This window comes from Cavia porcellus, unplaced genomic scaffold (assembly GCF_034190915.1).
Source record: "Cavia porcellus strain 051 isolate PalLab524CR breed Dunkin Hartley unplaced genomic scaffold, mCavPor4.1 scaffold_23, whole genome shotgun sequence".
NCBI lineage: Eukaryota > Metazoa > Chordata > Mammalia > Rodentia > Caviidae > Cavia > Cavia porcellus.
This window is the reverse complement of record NW_026947506.1, coordinates 28,296,910-28,321,865: the sequence shown is the minus strand read 5'-3', so window position 1 is coordinate 28,321,865 and position 24,956 is coordinate 28,296,910. Positions and strand designations below refer to the sequence as shown.

The following is a 24,956-nucleotide window of genomic DNA, read 5'->3' as shown; positions in this document are numbered from 1 at the left end:
ATTTACTTATTTTGAGTCAGGTGTGGTGGCTCATGCCTGTAATCCCAGCACTCGGGAGGCTGAGGCAGGAGGATCTTTGCGAGTTCGAGACCAGCCTGGGCTACAAAGTGAGCTCAAGGCCAGCCTGAACTGCATAGTGAGACCCTGTCTAAAAAAGAAAAAAAAAAAAGATTTACTTGTTTCTAAGGCAGGCAGGCTGACATTTGTCTACTCTAGGGTGTGGGTATCTTTATTTTCTTGGAGCTGATCTCTGGAATTTGACACCAGATGAAGCCCACATTCACAGTCAAGTCACGGGGTGAGAATGGGCAGAGGCCTCACTGGGGCCTCCTAATAACCAGCCCTGCTTTAGATACTCGCTCCCCACTATCTTGGTCACAGACTCTGATCCCATTTCCTTCCTCTCTGTCCCTGTTACCTTGGATCACGAGGCCATCACTCAGCCCCACCCTCTTTACATATTTTTGCCCCTCTGTTATTGCATCTGCCACTGACCAGACACCCTGCCCCTTCCTTCTCCTCCTATCACCTGCAGCACGGGTCCCACAACCTCTTGGAAGGTCCTTTTAAAATCCAGGTCCCGACCGAGTGATTTGTGGTGGGCTCTAGAATCTTCTTTTGAATAAGTGTCCTGGGTGACCGTGGTGACTGGCTGAGCTGGGGACATGCTGGTCTACAGGCTGCTGTCGCTACCACGGTGTCATTTTTACACGGCGTCACCCACTCTCTCGGAGGCTCCTCTGTCCTCCTTCCCATCACCAGCCTGCAGCCCCTAAACCCATCACTGCCCCTGCAGGCTTTGCTATGGCTTCTGCTCTTATAGCAACCTCTGCTGGGGTTGCTACTCATGGGTCAGGAGTTAGCTACTCCTGCTGTGCTGTGGGAGGAGCATCCATGCCCACCTGCCCTCCCTATTAGGTGTCTTCTCTGAGTTCTTACTCTGCCTGGTGCAGGCCTAGCCAATTTCCCCTAACCTACCAGTACTGGGCAAAGTTGGCACACATTTTCTGGAAAGGGCCAGATAATAAATATTTCAGGCGGTGTAGGGCATTTGGTCTCTTGTGACAACTCAATAAGCTTTTGTAATGTTGAAGTGGCTACAGATAATATGTAAGTGAAGGACAGGATCGTGTTCCAATAAAAATTAATTTGCAAAAACTGGTGGACAATAGCACTTGGCCCAAGTCATATGATTTCTTGATCTCTGTTCTAGGGTTTGACAGACCCAGTTTGTATTCAGGCTCTGTATTTAACTGTATTTGTTACCTTGGATAAGTTTGCCAACATCTCTAAATCCTAGTTTCTTTATCTATAAAATACATCAGATAATGGCATCTTTTCCAGGATTAGCTGCTGTAACCAAATACTAGAGACTGGGGTAAAAAACAGAAACATACCAGTAACCTGGGAGGTTTAAGATCAAGGCACCAGGAGCTTCAGTGTCTAGCGAGGGTTTCTTTTCCACCTCATAGACAGTGCCTGCGTGCTGAGTCCTAGAATTTTGCTTAATTCCATGCATGAGAGTGGTGTCCTCATGATTCAATCACATCTCAAAGGTCTCACCTCTGAACACTGTCAGCATTGGGTGTTAGATTCCCAAAATGCATTTTTTTGGTGAGAGGAGCACAGACATTCAGACTGTGTTAGATGAAATAATTTCAGGTATCATATCTGGTATTTAGTAAGCACAAGATAATATTTGCATTGTATTACTATTATATTGTGAGTTTGTTTATCTTCCCAGCTAGACTTAAACTCCCTGCAGTTAGAGACAGTGTTTCCACCCCCGGTGCCCCAGCAGTCTCCCTTTACCCATTTTTTCTGTCTTTAATGATAGAGTAGTAGTAATTGGGAAGCCCAAGACTGTACTTCTAAATCTGTGCTGCAGCCCGAAGTGGCCGTTTTAGTAGGTCAGGGTTACGGGCATTGGGGCTACAGTGGGGGAGAGTGGCACATACCCCTTCCTGCCAGTTCTGCCCAGGGATGTGAGTGCCCTCACTTGGCCCTTTTTTGCCCTTACAGTGGGCAGTAGCAAGACCAGGAGTAACCACCCAAGTCCCACAGATGGAAGCTGCATGTTGAGGATGATGCACTGAGTGTCCTCCTGTCCTGGATCACCTCTCTCTGTATTATTATATGACAGGAAAACACATTCCCATCATAAGTCACTATGCCTTTGACTATGCTGAGCCTATACATTGTTTGATAGATTACCAGTCTTTTAAGGGGAACTAATTCATCCACTCATTCTCACTGGCCCTCAAATCTGTCACCATCCTAGTACCCTCATCTCTTTGTTACCTCCCGATCCCCTGTCATTTGAGCCTTTTATCCATCAGGCTTTGAACTCTTAGTTGATGCGCCTGCCCTCAGTGTCTGCCCTGGGACTTTTTGAACCTTGGATTTCATACATGCACCTCTTGACTTTCCTCTAGGAATTATCCTTCCAACTAATCCTCCAGCCATTTCCTTGACTAGGAAATCCCCCCAAAACCAGTCTTGGTCCCCCGGACATCTGAATTAGTACTGGACCAAGGAATCCCTGCCTTCTGTGCTCCCCAAGGAGATGCAAAAATGAAATTAGGCACTGAAGACTAATGTATGAAAGGCACCTAGCTATCAATTGCAAGCACCCCAAATTACAATTAAATGCCAAATTTCCTCTTCCCACATTCCAGCCAACTTAAGAGTCTGATTCCCGTATGATGAGCTTGTCCCACTAGACCCATTTTATGGCTAACGTGGGGCCAGGGAAGCAAAGTGATGGACATAATTAAGCAGAAGGAAAGAGACCAGTGAAAGTCAGCAGGATGGAGGCTGCCCTGGTTTCATTTAGTGACTTTTCTCTGCCCGCCTGCAAGATCTCCGTGGCGCGCAATAGATAGATGATTTTTGTGTTTTACTGAACAACAGCTTTTCCTCACCTTAAAAAAAACAATTAAAAAAAGTCCTCTAAGCTTAGATGTTCTGCCGTCCACATGAAGTTAACTCAGACAGAATTTCCATATTTTATACGCACCATGAAAATCTGCCTTCATGCTTAGCGGAAGCTTGAAGTGCCCTGAAAAATTCAGAGAGCAGGAAGCCAGGTGGGGAGTCCAGGGTGGGGGAGCACTTGGAGCTGCCTGAGCTGTCTGCGGTCTAGTGAAGACACCCTGAGCCCCGCTGAGGGATGGGTGCAGAGGCTGGGAAGTTGGAACTGCTTTGCCATCCAGTGAATATGCATTTTTGGCAGCCAGATTATGGATGCATTTTGTCCTTGATGCAGCATGAAATCCAACTGTGCCTCCTCGCCTTATGAACAACAGCCTGCCAGGGGTCGTGCGAAGATTCCCTAATAGGACAGAAACAGCCTCCAGAGCAAAATAAACATTCGGCAACGGTGCTTTGTAATTGCTTCCCTTCCTCCACCTCTTCTGGTTCAGTGAAATCTTCATAGCGTTTAATATTTTGGAAATAATTTTTGAACAGATTGGGGAAGAAGCAGGAGGGCAGTACCCAGGACCGGCCTCTGCCATTGCTCTGTCTCCCTTCTGCTTATAGCAAAGCTGCTCAAACAGCGATTTCTTCTTTGAAAGAAAAAACAAAAAACACCCCAGCATGAATGTGTTCTCAGATTTACTCTTTGTTTTTCTTTGAAACCGTTGTAAGTTGAGGTCTTCCAGGAGAGAGAGAGAGAGAGAGAGAGAGAGAGAGAGAGAGAGAGAGAGAGAGAGAGAGAGAGACACAGAGCGCAGGAGGCTGGATGAGAGCCTGGCTCCTGCAGCTCAGGAGTCTTGCAGAGACTCTGAGGCTGGCTAAGGAGAGAGGCATGGGATTGGCTTTCTGTCCTGAGTGCAATGAGGCTCAGGGCCTTTGCTTCTGAGGAACCACAGGGTGATTCTTCACACTCTCTTTATTGAGCTACAAATATCTTTCCAGATGAACACGCTCCTAATCTAATTAGCTGTAAACAGGCCTCGAGGGTGCCACACTGCTTAACTAGAGGATGGAAGGAGAGGGGCGAAGGGGCTGCATAGAACACCCATGATGATGGATTCCTCTTCTGTGAATGCAGCTGCAACCCGGCGCTGTGCTCCAAGAAGCCTTTTCTGTCTTATTGGGAGTGAAAGACAAAGGAATGTTGGCTGGTCTCAGGAATGGCTTGTATGAATGCTTGTCTTTCCACAGCGTTTACTGTCCTTTCCAGATGATATGATCTGTGTCTTGGGAAGCAAAGAGATAGCACCAAACACCAATGTTTAAATTATTTGTTTCCACTGAGGTTCTGGATAAAACCTTGTGACCTACTGTTTACACTCCAACAGGCTGTCACCTGCTAATGGTGTGGACACCAGCTCTTTCGCATTGAATGGTGGTTCCCCCACCTGTTATTGCTGCAGAATCCAAATTAAGAACCTGTGTCTCTTGCATCAGGGTATGAAAAGCCTATAATACCTCTTTTATTTTCTTCTTTTCTTCCTTTGTGGTACTGGAGAGTGAATCCAGCACCTTTGCACTGCATGACACTCTGCACCCTTTTCATCTTTCATTTTGAGTTGGGACCTTGCTAAATTATTAACTTACCAGGCTGCGCTCAACTTTTGATCCTCCTGCCTCAGCTTCCCAGAGTGCTGGGATTATTGGCCTGCCCTGTAGCACCTGGCTGAGGCCTCATTTTAAGTGGTGTCTGTGTTAAATCTAACACCTGTGTGGCCAGTTCTCTGTGAAAAATCCACCAACTTGAATGCTTTTATTTCCTTACTAGCCCTGGTTAGTGGACCCTGACACTGATCAGGACCTGGTATAAACCGATTATTCCAGGGAAGCAGTTCAAAGGCTTTGGAAGAGTAAGGGAAGGAGGCTGGGGAAGAATGTGGAGGAGGGAGTTATGTGAGGACCACGGGAGTTATTACTGAGTGCTGTTTCTTCTCTCTAAGGAGACAGCACAGTGGAAAGGTGCTCGCCACATGGCAACCAGGAAGCGGAGAGAGGAGGGAGGAGCCTGCGAGGGAGACACACTTCCCAGGTCAGACCCCCAGTGACCTCCTCTTCCAACCAAACCCCACCATTGCATGCCACCTTTAGCTACGAGCTCAGTAAGGGACGGATCTTGTGATGAGGACACTGTGTCCATGGTCCAGTCACCTTCCAAAAGCTCCACCTCTGAACATATGAGACTTTGGGGGGACATTTTATATCTAACTCATAATCCCTCACATAAGCCAAAGCTGTTTGGGTTCCTCAGTTTTTTAAAGAGTACAGTTGGCACCTGATACCAAAATGTTTGTGACCTGGTCCTCTGAGATGCGAGCTATTTTCTATAAAGCAACACTTAGGATGATCGAAACCAACAACAGAGAGAAGAGAATTTGCAGTCACCAAGCCTCCATCATCATGTCTGTATCTGAGGTCTGGCACATTCAAGAAGCAGTACTTGTAGGGTGCAATGAGACAAATTCTATTCTGTCCTCTGAAACTGTGGTGTTAAGTCATCCCCTACTTTAGAGAGAGAATCTGGGCCAGCCGAGTCATACAATTGCTCATTGTTGGAAAACATACGTTCCTCTCATTGTGTTACATTGCTTTTTAGGAAATACAAAAATGTCCAGTTGTAGGAGCCCAGTCTTCAGAATTTGAAGTGAAACTCCTTGCCTCTCCCGAGGCAGAGGCTGCCTGTCTGTACCCGGGGAGGAGAATGTGTCCAATTCTTCTTACACTTCACCAGCCTTTCCTCCTATTTCTGACTCCAGAGACAGAGGAAGAGGAAAAGGAAGAGGTGTGATGGGGCGTGACTGTCTCTGGCCACGGCTGAGTCTCTGGAGTGGGGTTGTTCTGGGGTTCTTGCACGGATCTCCCATGATCAGCTTGTCCCTTCTCTACTACATGGCTTGTGAGTCTCTTATTTATGTTGCCTCTGCCTTGTTCAGCTGGAGATGAAGCTGTGTGGCCGCCTTGTCCCTGTCAGGACGTCTCTCACCCTTTCCTCTCTTCCTGGTCAAGTACACTCTTTCTGCCCTGCTGCCTTGTCCACTCCTCACAGGAATAACATGCTGGCATAAAAGTCACCCCAAATTTCTAATGAGGTTACCATCATCATTTTTATCAGCTAGATAAGGAAATTAAAGCTCAGAATACATAAGTAAACTAAGTGACTGAGCCAGGATTTTGGACCTGGTTTATTTGATTTAGACAAATCCAGTAGGTGAGGGGCTTGAAATTGCCTGCTGAACACCACTCCTAATGGTCAGTGTGGATATGGCACTCATGCTATCTGGTAGGGTGACTGCATTCAGCTTGTCAGTGCACATCCAGGTTCATGTCTAGAGTCCTGTCACTCTTTTTGCTCTAAGTCCCCAGCTTGGACAGGGAATGCTATGCTCACTGTAACTGTTGGGGCCGTGACACAGAGAGACAAGAGGCACCGGCAGCTTCCCAGGGCAGCTAATTCCTCTCTAATCTCCAAGGCTGGCCTAGACTCTGGGGACAACCTGCAGTTAGGGATCAAGTTCAGGCAGCCGCTCTGAGGTGCCGCATTCAGATGTGCTCACTACGGAACACTTGGGATCCAGCTGGAGGGGAGGAGGGTGGGTGTTACAGTTCAGATCCTGAATGTGCCCTGAAGACCCATGTATTCAAGGCTTAGCCCCCAGCTTGGTGCTGTGTGGGAGGAGAGCTCAGGGGGAGGTGGTAAGGCCATTGGAAGGGTACCCCTGAAAGGCATTATGGACCTTTCTTTCTCTTTTTTGCTTCCTGGCCACAAAGCAAGTGATTTGGTTTTGCCATGTGCTCCTGCCATGATGTGCCACCTCCCTACAGGCCCAAAAGCAAACGGGTCAATGGAACCTTCAATATCATGAACCAACACAACCCTTTCCTCTTTTATCAGTTAACAGCCTCGGGCATTTTGTACAGGGTTGGGAAGCTGACTACTGCAGAGGTCTCTCCCACAGCAATGCCCAGGGTGGGGATGGCATGGACTAGAGGCGTGGCCACTCTTGATCCTAGATGACTTCTGAGTTTGTTTAGCTCTTTGCTTTCTCATTGTACTTTTCTAGTTTAGTACAATTTTGCCAGAATGATAATCACCTCCTTTGTGGTCCTCTTGCCTGAGTTTCCTTCCAAACTTATCTGCCTGGTGCACTGAAACCAGAGTACATTTTCTAAGATTTAAGCCTGACTGCTGCCATTTCTCAGGGGAGCCTTCCATGTCTCTTCCTTGCCTGGATGCCCTCTAATCCATTGGAACCCCCTGCCCAAAGTTGGGATCTTCACCTTAAAACACCAGGACTTGCTTTCCAAGGTTTGTTAGCATCTTACTGCCTCCATTCATTCTTCTGCTTTGAGCTTGTGTTTCTTTCTCCAGGAAGCCTTCCTTCATCATCGCAGCACACACTGCTCTAGAAGCGCCATTGCTGGGCTGCATTTCCCACAGGATCCTGGACTCGGCAAGGACCGGGTTCTTTCCATCCTTTTCCTTGCTGTGTCAAAGCTCAGCACAGGAATCTGTACACTGAGGGCTCTGGGTGAGTGTTTGTTGATTTAACTAATCATGGTGAGTGCTGCACTACAGTTCTGCCAATGTGCATCTCTAGAACCTTCCCTCGATAGAGCTGAGATGTTGGTTACATTTGCCTCAAGGGCTAAAAGCCAAATGATGGGAAGTTGGGACATCCAAGCTCAACACAGCTCATGGCTGTTGATGAGGCAAGGGTTTCACATCCAGAGCGAATCCTTACATGAGTGAAGAAAATCTACAGACAACACTTTTTAAAAATTGGAAGTGTTTTTTTTTTGGAAAGGTAACATGATTAATAATGGTCATAGAACAAAACCATGAATTGGCTTAATATCCACTTTTGGGTGAATGATTTAGCACATTGTCCAAGTCCACTAACAGGAAACTCCGAAGCACCCATAAATATAATAAATATAGAGACTAAGTGGCAAGGTGGACTAAGATTGTGACTAGTACTTACTGACAAAAAGGAGAATTTCCAGTTGTAAACTTGTTATTCTCGTGACTAGAATATATATGTGTGCATACGATGTTCAGATACATGTACATATTCACGTAGATACATGTGCACACAGTAGAGAGACATGAGAAAAATTTTAAATAGTGGAGTGAGTTTTACTCCTCAAAATTGGCTCTCTTAATGTGAACATATCTTTTAAAGAAATAATAATGTTAAGAAAATATTTCAAAACAAACCTGATATCCCAAAATATTAAAATGATAAATGATCCTCTCTGGGTGGTAGAATAATTAAGAATTTCATCTGATTTCTTCGTAATTTTCCTTACTGTTTTCCAGAACATGTGTAATTAGATGAAAGCCACAAAACAGCTAGTCACTGTCTCCATCTCCCGCATTGGACAGAGACTTCTTTGGCACTGAGCTTGCCTGTGGTCAGCCGACTTGCTTTGGAGTTGGGTTGGTGGAGGGTGCGATACAGCGAAGGTGCTTGTGCAGGGGTCTTGTGCTCTTGTACTCTGCTTTCTCCATGAGAAGAACAGACTCGCAACAGACAGCAGGAACATCAGAGTGACGTGGGGCAGACCTGTACCTTGGACCCAATACCAACAAAGCCCAGCCAACCCACATGTGAGTGAGGAGAAATGATGGCGTGTGAACTGATGCAGGCTTCAGATGCAGAGTGGCTGTTACTCTGACAGTAACTTGTGCTAGGACTTAATATTCAGCATCAGTAATCCAAGAAAAAACATTTCTTGTCTCATCTTCTGTTCTTGCCAAATGCTATGCCATAGAAGCAATTTCAGACAGATCCCTGTTGCCAGTGATTGCGTTTTTATCCTGGAGAAGGATGTGAACCTGGAGAGACTGTTAGGACCGTCGAACATCAAGGCTGAAAACAGATGACTGAAAAGCATGAAAATGGTACTGCTGCCCACTGTCCATGGTGCTGTTGCCATATCGATGAGATCTGTGACTCCTAACTCCTATTGGGTCTGATGTGGGTCCTTCATCTGCCTGATCTCTCAGGCATTTCTCAAAGCTGCTCCCTGTCCAGAAAGTGGGAGGGAGAATAACTCAAACCCAAACTCACGCACATGTGCTAAGCTACAGCATTTTAACCAGTCCTTGTTGCAAACAGCAGGTGAAAAGCTCTACAGTGCTAATTCTAATTGTTAGGCCTCTAGGATGGGCTGCTGCTGGGCTTGCAAAGTGAGTTTCTGTCTCTTTTATATTTATTGGTGCATGTTTGCAGTGCATACGATCACATTGAGCATGGGGAGTTGGTGTGTGTGCATAACGTTTTAATTCTTTTTATATCCTCTTGTCCTACCCTCCCTTCCTACCCTCTCTCTATCTCTTGGTCACCCTCCTATTTACAAAAAAGTGTCTTCTTGTTTCCCACTATTTATCTTCTATTTTTAACTTATATATTTGGCTTCTTTTAGAAGAGAAACCATGTTGTATTTGAGTTTGTGTATCTGATTTATTTCACTTGATGTTATGATATCAAGGCGCATTCATTTTCAAACACACATGACTGAAGCATTTTCTTTATCCAGTCATCTGTTCATGGACATATAGGCCACTTCGGAGATTTAGCTATTATGAATTGTGCTGCTATGCATCTGTGATATAATGTCTTTTATTCTTTCTCTTCCCTAGAAACTTAGCATCCTGCAGAGCAAGCCATTGCCCTGAGAAGAAGGCAGGTGAGAGACTGTCCTCTCCAAGAGAACCCTAGAGTGGGCCTCAGGTTTCAAGAGAAGCATCTTTTTCCTTGGCCTTTAGAAGCCATGGGGAGCAACAGGAAGGACAGCCACGCAGAGATGACCAGCCTCGCTAGGTCGCACCATCCACTGTGGCAGTGGCTCCTTGTTGGTGCAGCATAGGAGTCCAAAATATTTCACAGCTGAAAGCTCACAGAAGCACAGAACCCCACCTGAGGTGGGTACCCCCTTCTTTCACTGAGTGCAGGTGAGTGGTCCATTCAGGTGATCTGCCGCTGACCCTGTGTAACCCTGAGGAGTCTCCCCACCCTCCCTAACTGTCTATAAAGTGAGTAATAACACCTCAGAAGGCTTACACAAAGGTTAAATAAAGCAGTGCATTGCTTTTCTTCAGCTGGTTTCCTTGGTTATTTGCTTAAAATGAAACAAAATAAGGCACAATGAACCCAGCTCCAAATTCTGTGTGTATGTGTGTATGTGTGTGTTTGTGTGTGTGGTGCTGGGATGGAACCCAGGGCCTTGCACAAGTTCTCTGTCACTGAGTTATACCCTTGGCCTCCAAGTTCCCCAAATCTGGAGTTATATTTGGTTCCCATGTAATGGAAAAATTAGAAAAAATTACCCATCATTCCACCTCCTAAAGAGAGCTAATACTGACATACTGATCTGCAACCTTCCAATTATGTTTTATTCACACACAGACCCACTTATACATTCACAAAATTCATTCCTATACATTATTTTTAGCCTGCTTTTGTTCTTTACTGAATCACAATTAGCATATTTTCTTGTCCATAAATGTTGTCAATTAATGTGTGTACTAAGTCCATTGTACAGATGTAATATATTTTTAGAGCTTCTATTTTTGGACTTTTAAAGTTTTTTTCTCATCCTTCCTCTGACAGAAAATTCTCTGCTGAATGTTCTTGAGCAAATGATTGACCATTTGTAAGGGGAAATTTCCAGATGTAGTCTTACTGATCAAAATAAAAAACAGTATAATAACTCTTTCTATATATTGCCAAATTTCCTCTCAGAGAAGTTCTAGCAACTTAACCCCTCACTGATGGTGAAATAATATGCCTGTTGCACCATATGATTGCTAAAACTAGGCCTTTAATCTCTTTTTAAGCCTTTGTTTGATCAAGGATAATGAATTACATTGTTATTTTGTTTCTTACAGCTGAAAATAAAATTCCTGTCAATATTGGTCATGTTCTTCATCATTAAAAATATAAAGATATCTTTCTTACAATCACAGAATTTCATTAGAAGATTTAAACTTTGACTTAATATTTTATAAATATTTTGTAGTTTTTCATTTGGCTTAATTTTATGATTTTTTGACACTGGATATATTTGAAAATTGTATGAAATTAAATTTAGTAACTCATTTGGCTGCCTACCATGCTTAGAGAACCTGGAATGATTTTTAAAATAAATTATTTTCCAGGGATGGTCTATATATAGTATGTTTTCTGAATCTTTTAATGGTTGAGAATAAGGATTTGCAATCTCATATAAGTATAATAGCTGGGCAGGCCAGTGTTGTTTTTGCTTTATTTTGTTTTTGAGACAGAGTCTTGTTATATCGTTCAGGGTTGAACTCACTATGTAGCCCAGGCCGGCCTTGATCACTAGGGGATCCTCCTGCCTCTTCCTCTGGGATTACAGGTGTGTGCCACTATGCCCGGCTATCAGATTGTTTTTAACACACAACCTGGAAATCTCAGAACTCTGGGGGACTGAGGCAGGAATGTCACAGGTTCTAGATCAGCCTGGGCAATTCAGTGACTTAGAGAGGCCCTGTCTCAAAATAAAAAGTAAAAGGGCTCGGGATGTAATTCAGTGCAAAGGACCTGGGTTCAATCCCAAGTATGGAAAACAAAACAAAACAAACAAACAAACCCTTTGGAGGGCTGTTCCCCTATTTTTTGAAATTTAGTGTTGAGAAATAAGTCTGATTGGTTGAGATTTCATACTTTGGCTGGCTGCTCAGTGGGGCTTTGGAAGGAAAACAAAGTTTCCCACAGTACACAAAAATTATCTTTCCTTATTTCTTGGTCCCATCTCCTGGTCTGCCTTTTTCCAGGATTTCCTGTTCAGTCTCCAGGACCCACTCTGCATGCCTCAGGTCTCTTGCTTGGGTTTCATGTTGGTACCTTTGTCCTGAGCCCCAGGTTTCCCCGGGAGTGGGGGACTGGCTGGTTTGGTCACCTGCTCTGTATGCATGTGGGCTTTTCCCCTCTGATGCCTCTGATGCCTCCTAAAAGCAGCTTTCCTTGATTGACCTTGGATTGCTCATAAGCAATCTCCTTTCAATTATTGTGGAGATCCTGAATTTATCATTGTACAAAATGTCACTCTTTCTACAACAAGCTTTTCCCTAGAGTCCCCTTTTCTTTGTTGCCCCTGTGCATCTGGCAGGTACCTACATATAATTTGCACTTAGAACTGTCCCTATATAACAAAGATAAATGTACTATTTGTGTCAATTATTTAAAATTTTCATTTTTAAAAATGACATTTGTTTTAATTACTTTTTACTCGATGAGACAAAATACCTGATGCCTGAAGTTAAGTAGGAAAGGTTTATTTCTTACAGTTCTTGGAGGTTTCTGTCCATATGCAGTTGGCGCCAAGGCAGCATGGCATTGTGGGGCAGCCATTCATGGCAGCTACAAACAGTAAGACGCAAACCCACAAGAGAGACACATCTTCTTCCCACCATTACATTGTATGCTGGCTCCACCCCTAGGTGGTATAGCACTCACCACCAATCCGAGTGCAAGACAATGAACCAATCACAAATGCTAGGTTTGGTTGAGTCCATAATTGTATGAGGCTTGGGGGCACTGACATAAACCATGGCAACATTGAATAGCAACAAAACAAAACAAAACAACAACACTACGAGCAGACAAGAGATTGCAGAAGAATGGCAAAAATTCCTTATTTTAGTACCTTTAGAACTTCCCTCTGCACGGTGAACAAATGAGTCCACCATTCAGTTGCACTGGACCTTGCTGGTCACATAGCTGGTCCAGGCACAGGCAACTCTCTCCCTCCCTCAGGTAGCTGGAGGAGCCGATGTTGCATCTGCATCTGATGGCACTGTCCCTGCTTGGATGTGTAGCATTTGGAATGCATTTCCTGTCACCTCCTGTTCCCATCATTCACCAAACCATTCCCACAGGTGTTTCCTAGTTTGAGGGGAGGACAGTGGCCCTGGTCACATGACAGGGGGTGCTCAGGTGACCATCTGCTAACACACAGAGTTGCTACCTTAAGTCCACCCTACAGTCTCTCCTTGGTGTCCAGGCCATCAGTTCCAGGACAGCACTTGGATATGGAAATCCATGGATACTCAAGTCCCTTATGTAAAATAATGCACTGTGATATCTCTTGTGTGACCTGTGTGATCCTGGTCTATATCTTACAGCATCTCTAGATGACTTATACTAGCTAACTCAATGCAAGTGCAAGATACATGCTTGTTTAGGGAAGAATAACAGAGAAAAATGTGTGTTAGGTATACACGCAACCATCAAAGGTCTATCTCCTTTTCCCTCTGCGGTGGGTTAGATACTGAGGGTGACTGTTCCTTAATTGATCACCCGAGTTATTCACATAAATCCTGCCCACAGTGCCTGATGCCTGACGCCACTATAACTCTGGCTTCCTTCCACTTTCCTGGCCTCCCACAACTCTGTCATTGTTTACAACTCTCTCTGAATGTAACTCTCTTTGGTTTTACATGCACAACACCTTCCTGGAGAGTCCTACTGCTCTTTGGAAGGGACGCAGGCATCTCTGACCCCTGCTACTCTCAATGGGGCAGGGAGCCATCAGGAGCCCAGCAGTCTGCCCTGTCCAGTCCCTTCTTGACTGCCCAGACAGAAACCAAGCTAAAGAGACCCTGGAGTGCTGCCCCTTACCCCTGGGCTCTCTGTGAGTGTGCCACTTTCTGTTTTGCCCCTCCGCCACTCCTCTATTTTATTTTTTTGCAGTCCAGGGGATTGAACCTGGGACCATCACAGTGAGCTATATCTCCAGCCTCTTTTTTATTTTGAGACAGGGTCTTGCTAACTTGCTCAGGCTGTGCTGCAGTTTGTGATATTCCTGCCTCGGTCTCCCAGAGTGTGAGCATTGTAGGCCTGTGTCACTATGCCTGGCTTTGCCACTTTCTTCTTGATTTTCACCTGCCACCCTCAGGGTTCTTTATCAGCTTTTAGGCTGAGACTGGGGAGGTGAAGAAACCCTTGGCCTCCCTTTGCCTAGGATGGAAATGGCTGTGGATTGCTGTTCATGGCAGATTTTGGATTTACTGTTGATGGCAGATTTTGCTGAGGAGGGAAGTTGGCACCTGTTTGGCGCGCATGCACGTTCACACACGTGAGAGAGAGAGAGAGAGAGAGAGAGAGAGAGAGAGAGAGAGAGAGAGAGAGAGAGAGAGAGAGAACAAAGGGAAACAAAGGGAAACAAAAACAAAGGACAGCACATCCATAATGATAACTGCCCAAATTACTTACCAAAGACATCTGCGAAGCTGTGAGCCATTCAGGAGGAATGTGAAAATGAGCCCCAGCTGAGTCTCCCAGCAAAATGATTCCCCTGGGCTGTGAACCTAGGCAGCACAATTTATTCCCATTATTTATGCACTCAAGTAGCTGGAGCTCTGAACTGGGCAGGGATGAGCAAGGAAAGCCCAGCGTGTGTTGCACGGGCAGCACAAGGGTGCAATGATGTGGAGCCACATCTCCTGGGCTGGGGTGTGAGGGGCACAGAGCTTGGGAGCTGGAGGAATCCTGAGGCTGTGGTACTGTGAGCTAAGCTGTACACATGAAAGTGGGTTTCCCAGCTCTGTATAAGACCAGCTGGCGTGCCACAGCCTGAGTGAGTGATGGATAAATAAATGAATCCAAACTTTATCTGGACTCAGAAATATGCTCTGCATTTTGGTTCTGGAAATAGTTTTCTTGGAAAACACATCAACTTCCACTGTAATTCACTTTAGGAGCTAATGACCTTATGGGGCAGTTTTGATTTTTCAAAGATGTTATGGTCTTTTAAAGCCCTTAATTCATACACACACGGAAGCACTGGGTGGATAATTCTGGCTGATTAATGGAGCCGCTGAGTCAGAAAGGCCACCGTGCAGCCTGTGTGTCTGGAGGTAAGAGACATTTAGTCTGATTCCAAGGCAACGATTGTTCACCTGGAAATACACTCTGCCACCTCCTTCCAAACCTAGAGAACAAATCCATGCTCCCAGAGGCAGAGAGAGAGCCTCCTTTCTCCATCCCTGAGGGAAGCCTGGGGTCCCAGTGGGGATACCACACAGCAGGGACTGAGCAGGTCAGGATACCTGGTGAGAGGTGAGGCGTGGGGACTCCAAGAGCCTGTCCACACTGAGGCCAAACTGTCCAGCGCTTCTCCTAGATCTGCATTATTTATCATTTTCTCCCCTTTTTTTGTTCATGTTTGGGAATTGAACCCAGGGCTTCAAATATGCTAGGCAAGTGCTCCTTGACTGAGGGACATCCTGGGCCTGTATTCATTCATCAACTTATTTGTCCATTCTTTTACCCATCCACCTAATGTTTCTCAACTGCATGCACATGGAATGGGCCTTTACATTTCCTATCCTGCTTTCTGCCCCTCTGGTAGCTCATAGGCAAACGGACGTGAAGCTGATCAAAGGAAGGACTGCGGTTTTTTGTTTTTGTCTTAGAAATGCAGAGCCAGGTAGAGGCCTCGGTGCCCAGTAAGAATAGCTGGTGTGAAGGAGAGCGTGAGGGAGAGAGGAAGTGTTTCTTTAAGTGGAGAAAAGCATCACCTAATAGAGGCGTCACCCTGGGTCTGTGTTGAGGCTCCTTGTGATGAGTTGTTTATGGGAATATGGGGTGCTGAGGTTTCTCCAGACAGTACTGGTGGCTCAGCTGTCTGAGTTACAGGGGCGTCCAGGATACAGGGCTATTGCTTGGCAGTCACCTTTGGGAGTTCTGCAGGCCGGGGCTTGTCATCTCCCTCAAGTCCCTTAGCCCTGCATCTCTAGCCTGGTGGATATAGGGATCCCTCTAGTCAGCTAAGTCCAGGTGCCTGACCTTGCGTACTAGTGATGAGGATATGCATTTGTAACACATTTCTGTTCTTGCCTCTCCTTGTTTTTTTTAAATTCAGAAAAGTCCCAGATTCCAGTTAGCCTTATCCATCCTGCAGCCTTTTCTAGCATTATCATTAATGTTTCAAATCCCCAAGAAAAAAGAGCCCATTAAGCAAATTAAGTTTGGCATTTTCCAGATTCTGTCTTCTTTCCTATGCCTTTCTTATGTCGTTCTCTGTCATGGACACGAGTGTAAATAAGTCACCTTAACGCGAGGCTCAGGAACTTCCTCTCCAAGTGGTCTGGTCATTTCAGTCTGACTTAACTACAGAGGCCCTTGTGTTGTAACAAGCACTGATGACCCTAGTTCTTACCTTTGCAGAACTTTTTCTCGTAGGGGATTCCATCTTTGGGATCAACACCCTTTAGAAGAAGAATGATGAGATCAGCTGTGTATATTTTTCAAGCAAAGAGACTAAATCCTTCCCAGTTGGCCTTGCAAGTGCAAAGATAAATCAATAGATAAAACCCTCAAAAGTTTCTCGAGCCCCTAATTCAACACAGGTAGATGTGTGTGAGAGCTGGGCTTAACAGGAACCGAGGGCAGGAATAGGGAGAGAACTTGCCTCCTTTTCATGGGGATGGGAGGCAACTTCTGGAAGAGACCCCAAGCCAAGAGTCCCCTCCTCAGCGCACTGGGGTGTGTGTGAGTGAGGAACTAGGACACAGGTCGGGGAGTTCTGCTGTCTCTGAGCAGAACATCTGTGTCCTGCAGCTCCAGGTCCTGATGACTCATGATTTTAGAGAAGCAATTCAACCAGAGGTGATTTTCCTCTTCACCCTACAGCTAACCCAGGGGACACTGGTCATGTCTAGAGGCATTTGTGGTTGTCACTGTTGGGTAGGAATGACCCTGGCATCTAGTGGGCAGAGGTGAAGGAGTGCACTGAACATGCTGCCATTTTTAAGACAACTCTAACAACAAAGAAGGGTTGGACCCCAATGGCAATAGTTCCAAGACTAAGAGTCCTGGAAGGAAATTTGGACCTCTTAAGTGAAACTGAGTTAAATGGCCAAAGGCTTCTAGATGAGAAGTATTTGGAGAGTGCTTGATGGTCAGAGATAGACTGAAAGTCCTGCAATCACTCTACTGGGCAATATGGCCTTGATGGTGCTAATGTCCCCTCTTTGTTCCTGATTTTGGGGTTATGGGGGCCACTCTTCCTCTGGGGAAGGCATAGGCATGGAGGTGAGGTGAGTTTCTCCCGCTACTCATGGAACCTCTGGTTTTGCCCTCCTGAGCTTAGTTGGTTTTCCTCTAGCCTTTGCATAGCATTTTCCATATGTGTAAAAGGCACACAATACCACAAGTCATGGTGGGGACAAACATGGGACAAACATGGCAGCCCCAGCATGGATCAATGCCTTTGTCCTCCATAGGACAAGCAAATTTGAGGTTATCAGAACAAAAGCTGCCTTGGAGGTCCTGACACCTTGAAGCTCTAGGAGAAGGGTCTTCTGCTCCATGAAGAATAATGTGTCTGAGGACAGTCCTCTGTCACCCTTTCCATGTACCAGAAGCTACAGGACCTAAATAAATATATTAGGAGACCACTGATATAAACCCGGACTATTAATGTCCTGGAGAGAAGATGATATTTATAGGAAGCGTCTCCCCTTTGTCCAAGGAGATAAATGAATGTTTACTTTGAGCTTAAAGACTATTAAACCTTGGGGCCCTTTGGTTACATCACTTCTGCCTATATGAGTGCCGGGAGTGGCTGGGAGCTGTAGAGGGCTCTAGGCTGAGTGGGAGAGGCCAGGCTGCAATCAGGACCTGTTTGCATGTAAGCACTTCTGCTTAATCTGAAAGGTTTTTATAAAAAAGGGATTTGAATTAATGAGACTTGAGTACTGTGTTAGGAACTTAGTGTTCTAAGTAATTGTTTACTTTCATTCATGACCTTGCATTTGTAAGTTGGTTTCCTTCCTTCCTTCCTTCCTTCCTTCCTTTCTCTCTCTCTCTCTCTCTCTCTCTCTCTCTCTCTCTCTCTCTCTCTCTCTCTCTCTCTCGTGGGATGGGAATTGAACCTAAGAGCTTTGTATTGACCTTACACCCCAGACCTTTTTTATTTTTTATCTCAAGCCTGGATCCCACTAAGCCATTACATTGCCCAGGCTGGGTTCAAAGTTGTGATGTCCCTACCTCCTGCCTGGCTTGTATTGATATCCTCATGAGGATCCTGCAACTCATGTAAATCTAAGACACTCAAAGTATGGTTCTAATGTCCTCGCTGTGTGCAGAGGAGTACCTGGCTGGCTTTTCTGCTTCCTTCCCTTGTCCTGGAAGCTGTGAACCCACTATTGCTGGAGTCTGATGCTTTGCGGTGTGGGTGGTGGGGTGAGCATGGGAAAGTCCTGCTCTGCTGATGAGGTTAATGAAACAGAGAAAAATGACAGCATTGTACCAGTGGCAAAGCATGGCTTGTGCTGACAGCAGGGTGAGTGGCTGTGAGCTTTCCTAACACTACACCACTTTGTTTCACTCTGTTTGACCTGGGTGACCACTAGCAAGGCTGAAGGGGCTGCGACAGAGCCTCAGCTTGTGTTCCATCATTGATGTTCTTCGCATGTGGTGGGGAGTCCATGCCCTCTTCCAAGCAGCAGTAAGAGAGTGACTGCAAGCTGTCACTCCCTTCATTAGGTGGGAAGGCAATGGGCCTTCAGGCAGACCAGAAAGTAAGACATGGGGAGTCAAACTGGAAGTTGGTTGCTTACCCAGATGCCATTGCAGTTGGAGTCTCGATGGGCATCCCAGTTGTCCGGCCTAAGAAAGAAACATCAGCACTGGTCTTTGGCATGAGTTCACCTCAGATGAGTGCATGGATGGATGCTACATGGCATAACACTGAAAGGCAACAGTGTTCTTCCAGCTAGTGCACCTCATGCTTCTCTGTGTGTTCCACACAGAAGCCTCTGCTCAGCCCTTTGCCTTTAGCTCAGTGGGGGGTATTTCCAAAGAAGCCTGGACCCAACGCAGTATCCATGGTGGGCTCTTCTCAGGGACTGCATTGGTGGGGCTGGCACTGGTGAGCATGGTGAATGCATGCTATCTGTTTTATTTAGAAAGTGGGGAGAGACTTTGAAATGTGCCTCTAAAATGGCACACTTCGGGTGACTTTAGTGCTTCTTCACTGCCATTACAACATAAGTGAAGGGTGGCATCTCCTTTTTTTGATGTGAATGGTTGAACATCAACTTAAGATTCAAGGGTGGCATACTTTCTTTCCACTCCTAGATGCCCTTGGGAGGGGATCTATTTCTATTTTTTTATCACTAACATGATGCAAAGTGATTCACAAATTTTAGGTACTTGATAAGCATCTCTTGACCCAGTGAATGAATGAATGAATGCGTGAATGAATGAATGCCATTCTTTTTCACTAAGCTATTGAGGCACAGAGTTCTCTAAGTGGGAATCATGATGCCTGGAAGAAATGATTCCTGTTGCCTGCTTTGCTGGAGGTCATTTTCAAAGCCTGACAGAGTTACCTTCTGCCTGGGTACACAGTCTTGTCACTGTCGTTACAGTCTCTCCCTCGCCAGTGGTAGCCCCGCAGCGTCTGAAATTAAAAAGCACACATGATTTGCGAATTGCTTTGATGTTATCCACATGAAGATTAATCAGAGTCGTCGGAGGAGTGTTGACCTTTAATTCAAATACAGCTTAGGATCACTGGTGATCATTAAGGAAATGAGTATTATTACAAGACATGCTATGTGAGGTGAAGTGTAATATCACACCAGGACCAATAACAGGTGGGGATGTGTGTGTCTGTGTGTGATGGTACGTGTGTGCCTGTATGTGGGTACGTTGGGGTACACGTGTTTGCATGTGTATACACATATGTGCATGTGTGTTATACATGTGTGTGTGGCACATGTGTGTGTTTACGTGTATCTATCTTTGTATGCACATGTGTTCATGTGTGTGTGTTAACATACACTTCCAGACACAGCAGGACCATCCAACTTCCAAAAATTCCCCTGGGAATCTTCTCAGGGTCTACTATAATTCTCTTTGTTTTTGCCAAATGGTTAGGTACTTTATGGGGCAATTAAAAAATAATCTAGCTCAACTGATAATTATGTGGATTTATATGTTTGATCTGACTTCTTTAAAAGAATAAAATATCATAATAACATCAAACAATGTTTTAATTTCCTGCATTCCTAAGTCCATCTGAGATCTCACAATGCTGGAGGATTGGCGTATATTACCTTCTTGTTTGCTTTTCCAGAAAACATCAGACACCCTATCAGCTCACAACCAAATACACACATATGTGTACTTTAAATAAACAAGATAAAGTAGTGTTAAGAATTTCCAAAATAAATCCCAAAACCTTTCAACAAGTAGCTCCTATGGACAATTCCAGCTAGAATAGAAAAAGATGTACTTTGACGGGGTATGTAAGTTTATGAAGCTAGAAAGTCACTGAACACTGTGAAATGATGTATTTTTCACCAAACTAATAACACACTCAGATGAAACTCAGTCTTGTCTTATTAAGGGAAAGAAATCTGTAGAGAGTGATATAATATCCAGTGAACATCTGGGTATTTGGAATAATACTTACTGGGAAAACACTATATTTGTCTGAGTCAGCATCTTTGAGTGGCATGGAAGTTTGTATAGACCTAGAAGAGAGAAAACAGAATACCCTGGTGGGCTCAGGAAAAAGGAAATGATGTTTGTAAAATCAAAAAGGCACATTTTCAGAGATAGCTGTGTTGAATTCATAAGACAGAGGGCTCATCTAAAAATAACGTTCAGGGTCCGCATGGTGAGTGGACCTCCAGCCAAACTTGGCCAGTCTCTGCTCTGCACTTTCCAGAAGTGTTTCGATCTGCTATTTGACGTGGCCCACGTCGGGGTGGTGGCGGAATAAATGAAGTTGTAGAGGGCATGGATGGCTGATGTGAGGACACTGGGAAGCAGGGGAGTGTGTTTGGAGTCCAGTCAATGAACTTGGCATTACGAATTGAACGCATTTCCTTTTACATATTCTGCTTATTCTCTCCACCCACTCACTCTGGGGCTCTGGAGGCATTTGGATATCATCAGTTGGCAATTTTGAAACCCAAGTATGAGCCCATGTATCCATAGAGCCTGATGTGACAATCAACCCAACCAATCCGCTCTATAAGGGAGTATTTCCCCTGTGCTACTGCTCCCAGACTGTCTCCAGCTTCTAAGTGGCAGATGGCTTCCCAGGTAGGACAGTTTCCTGCAGGACAAGGCTTTTCTTAGAATCTGAAAGTTGGAGGTAGAATTTCTGCCTTGTCTAGGATTTATCTGAGGTTCTTTTGAATTCAGAGCATTTTGCAGTGCTGAGAATCTCTAAGCAAATGAATACAGCTCAGCAGAGTGAATCAGGCTTTTAAAATCTCTTATAGGGAGAGTAGGACTAGGACTTCAGGGTTCCAAGGAGGGTCAGAGGTTGGCTGCAAAGGTGACGCTCATCTATTGCCTGCTCTATAATCTTGGGCAAATAACTTTCCCCCTTGGAGGCTAACAAAAATGATGTCTGCCTTAGTGGGTTGCTCCTGGTGAAACAGATAACACTGGATAAATTTTAGTTATTATTATTACTGAGCCAGAGAATGTTTTGAAGAATAAATGGGGCTGTGTTTAAGTGAGTTTTGTAAATCACAAAGCAGTGAACGAACTGTAATCTGGTGCAAATTATACTCAGGCCACAATGATTTTGAATAAAAGAGAAAAAAACCCACATTGTTTTTGCTTTTGTTTTTCATAAAGGAATAATTTTCTTTTTAAATTGGGCCAGGATACTCCCTGGCTGCAGATGCTCTTGAATTTAATTTTGCAAAAGTGGTTCAATTGAAGAGTTGTCACTTGGGGACTACTGGGTACTGCTGGTCTGTGTTTAACATGGAAGACGCAGTGACCTGTTCACTGAGGAGGGGCAGGGGTCCTGATCCAAGAGGAGTGAGGCATGATGACATGAGTGGCCGCCATCATCTTTCCTGTCCAATTGCCCTCTCTTCCCCTCACAGATCCCTAAGGCTCTTGCATCTCTCCCTCATTCACAAAAGGGGAAGTGCTACTGTTTCTGGGATCCTGGCCAGCAGCTAGCACAGCTGGCCAGAGGGTTTTTGCTGGCAGATGAGTCAGGAAAAGTTTGTAACTCCCGGGTCCCTAAGAGCCTGTGAATCTGGGTCAGAATCACAGCGGTTTGCTCCTCTCTCTCTGGAAGTTTTCATGGCAGTTGAGAGATGTCCTGGGGCTTAGCTCCTTGTAAAACCCAAGAGATGAAGGATAGTGGCATAGTAAAAGTTTTTGGTATGGGTTGATTTATGTTCAGCAGAAGTCTTGAAGTTCTAACCCCCAATGCCTGTGAATGTGACCTTATTTGAAAACAGGATCTTTGCAGATGGGAGCAAGTGAAGATGAGGCCATTGGGGTCACCCTCATGCAATATGACTGGGGTCCTTATCAGAGGAAAAGAGACACCTTGGAAAGGTGGCCATCAGAAAAAGGGAGCAGAGATTGGCATGACGAGGCTGCAAACTAAGAAGTCCAAAAGTTGATGGCCCTCATGAGAAGCTAGGAAGACAGCAGGAAGTAATCCACTCAGTCTTAGAGGGAGCCTGGCTCTACCACCACCTTGATTTTAGACTTTTGGCTTCCAGAACTGAGGCAGTGTAAATTTCTATTGGTCTAATCCACCTGGTTTACAGCATTTTGTTATAGCAGCCACAGGGAACTGTTACAGCCTCTCAGACCTGATGTGCTGATGGTTCTCACGCTGCATATCCTGAGGTCTGATCTGTACCTCCTGTGAGGGCCAGGCTGGAGCAGCAGGGGCCAAATGAATAGGGGCTCTCACAGTAGAGGGAGAGTGAAAGAATCAGTGATTGGAGTGGATGGTTTGGTCTAAATGACCGTAGGAGGGTACTGGGGACCCTGGTCTCTGCCTCCATTTCTTTCATACTTGGCTAGGGGATGAACTGTGCTATGTGTTCCTGCCCTGATGTACTATGCTTTTGTCTGCCCAAAGTAACAAGATCAAAGGGTCATGGGCTTAAACCTACAAACCCATGAGCCCCAAAAAACCTTTTTTCTCTTTAACTTGATTATCTCAAGTAGTTGTTGTAGTCATGGCAAGCTGACTAACACATGCGGAAGGGAGAGCCTATGCTATTTTGCCTCTTTGTCCAGTGTCCTCTTGAATCACTGTCTGTCTCTTCACATTTTGTTCAATGGTTCTATTATACCTAGTTTAACCCTAGATGCGAAGTAGAGCTAGAGATGGGATTTTACAGTGAGATGAGGGACTTGGGAATTCTAGACAGTGTTCTTCTATCTGGAATCCTGTTCTATATGTCTGATTCAGGTAACCTCCTGCTGGGCTCTGTGAAGAAAAGAGTCCCCCTTTCACCTTCCTGCATGCTTTGCCCCAAAGATGCTCAGAGTCCCAGTCATAAACTGGGGACAACTGGGTCTGTGTCTTCTAGGCAAGGGTGCACTGTCTCCAGTGTCATACAGGGGATGCCAGGGTTGCAGAGACAGGTGGATGGCACACTGCAGGTTACAGAGCAGGCTCGGAGGCTCAAAGGTTCTGCCTGGCCTGTGTATCTCCAATGTGACTTTGCTGGAGTTTACTCACCACCCAGTCTCTGTGTAAACCCTGCTTAGAGCAGAAGCAGCATCTGCTTTAGGAAGATGCTTCTCAGATGTGAAAATCATTTTAACCATAGGAAAACAGAGGCAAGCAGAGATGTCACCATACACTTGGAAGGTAGAAAGAGCATACATACGTACACTTTAATTTTCTGACAGATCTTGGCCAGAAATGGGAGTGAGCATATATCAGAACCACTTCTGAGATATTTCTAGAAAGAGAGAGAGAGAAAGACAATAAAAAGACAGATGTTTAGTTTGAGAAATATTTGGGTTTTCTTCTAGAATCATCCTACTTATCTTACTTTACTTCCCATTTCTGCCCTGCAGTCCATACCGACTCTGCCTCCCGTGCCATGGTACTGCTGGTTCCTCAGCCTGCAGACGCCCCCTTCCAAGCACCCCACTCACCCCCAGCCACCTCCCTACCTCCCCCATGGCACAGAGAATAGTTTGCCACTCCCCCACTTGTCACCCTAGGATCCTGAAGAACTCTTGGAGGTGTCAAGCCAAGGAATCACATGCACATCTCAAAGGATATCTCCAGGGCTGGGGGAAAGCTCATGAGAGATAAAGGATGCTTGAGACACACGGCAGGGTTTGCACTAGGGCCACAGGGACTGAATGTCCAGTCCTTGGTGTGTGGCCTATCCTTGCAGTTGGTATGTTCCTTGCCCACAAGGTGCACCCTCCCGTGGCCCATTGTTGTCAGGAATGTCATTACATGGCACCTGACTGTATTTGTTTTTTGTGTTCTTGAATTTCCTATGAATGGAATCATACAGCTGGCACTCTTTTTAAGTTTTATCTCTTTCATTTCCATGTTGCTGCAAATACCTGAAGTTCATTCTCTTTCTCATAGCTGTTCAGTATTCCATTGTGGGAAACCCAGATTGAGAATCTTGTCAGTTTTGGGCTATTATGAATAAAATTGTTAGGAAAAATGATTTTTAAAAATATGCCTTTGAACTTTGTCAAATACCCTCATCCCCCAAGTTGCCACCGGTTGGAACATCTGCTGTAACCTAGGGTGGGGGGAACGGTACTGGAAAGAAGAGGGGTTCAGAAAACCCAGCAAAGCTTGGGGTCAGATGGAGACCAGGATTGTAGTCACACAATAAGACAAACACTCACTGTGATTATGCAACCCATCAGTGGCAGTTTGGAGTATGGACACATTCTGGGCCCCAGAGTCCAAAGACAGGTCACATTTGGATGTCTGAGCTATTTCTTTTAATATTGACTTTAGTCCAGAGGTCTCAGGCTAATTATCATAATGACAGTGTAGATTTTTAACTCTGATGATCACCAACATGCACACGAATTTACATGAACAGTCTTATAATTACTATACAAGAGGCACAATAGGATAAAATTTTATAATTGCCCAGCTGTTCACTGTCAAAATCCATCCTAAGGCTGCAGCTGTCTCTGATACTCATTGTGCAGAAATCT

General features: G+C 45.1%; 1 protein-coding gene across 5 annotated transcripts in view; it reads right to left on the bottom strand.

Annotated features, from left to right (window-relative positions):
* Positions 1–24,956, bottom strand: part of Aoah (acyloxyacyl hydrolase) — a 199,903-nt gene that overhangs the window by 84,234 nt on the left and 90,713 nt on the right. For all 5 annotated transcript variants that reach the window (XM_063233961.1, XM_063233963.1, XM_063233962.1 and 2 more), the window contains 6 exons: positions 23,643–23,713; positions 20,434–20,494; positions 19,346–19,416; positions 18,572–18,620; positions 16,168–16,216; positions 14,220–14,314 (listed from right to left, as the gene is read on the bottom strand). In XM_063233961.1, the coding sequence (XP_063090031.1) occupies positions 14,220–14,314; positions 16,168–16,216; positions 18,572–18,620; positions 19,346–19,416; positions 20,434–20,494; positions 23,643–23,713 (396 nt within the window). The remainder of the gene's footprint in view (positions 1–14,219; positions 14,315–16,167; positions 16,217–18,571; positions 18,621–19,345; positions 19,417–20,433; positions 20,495–23,642; positions 23,714–24,956) is intronic.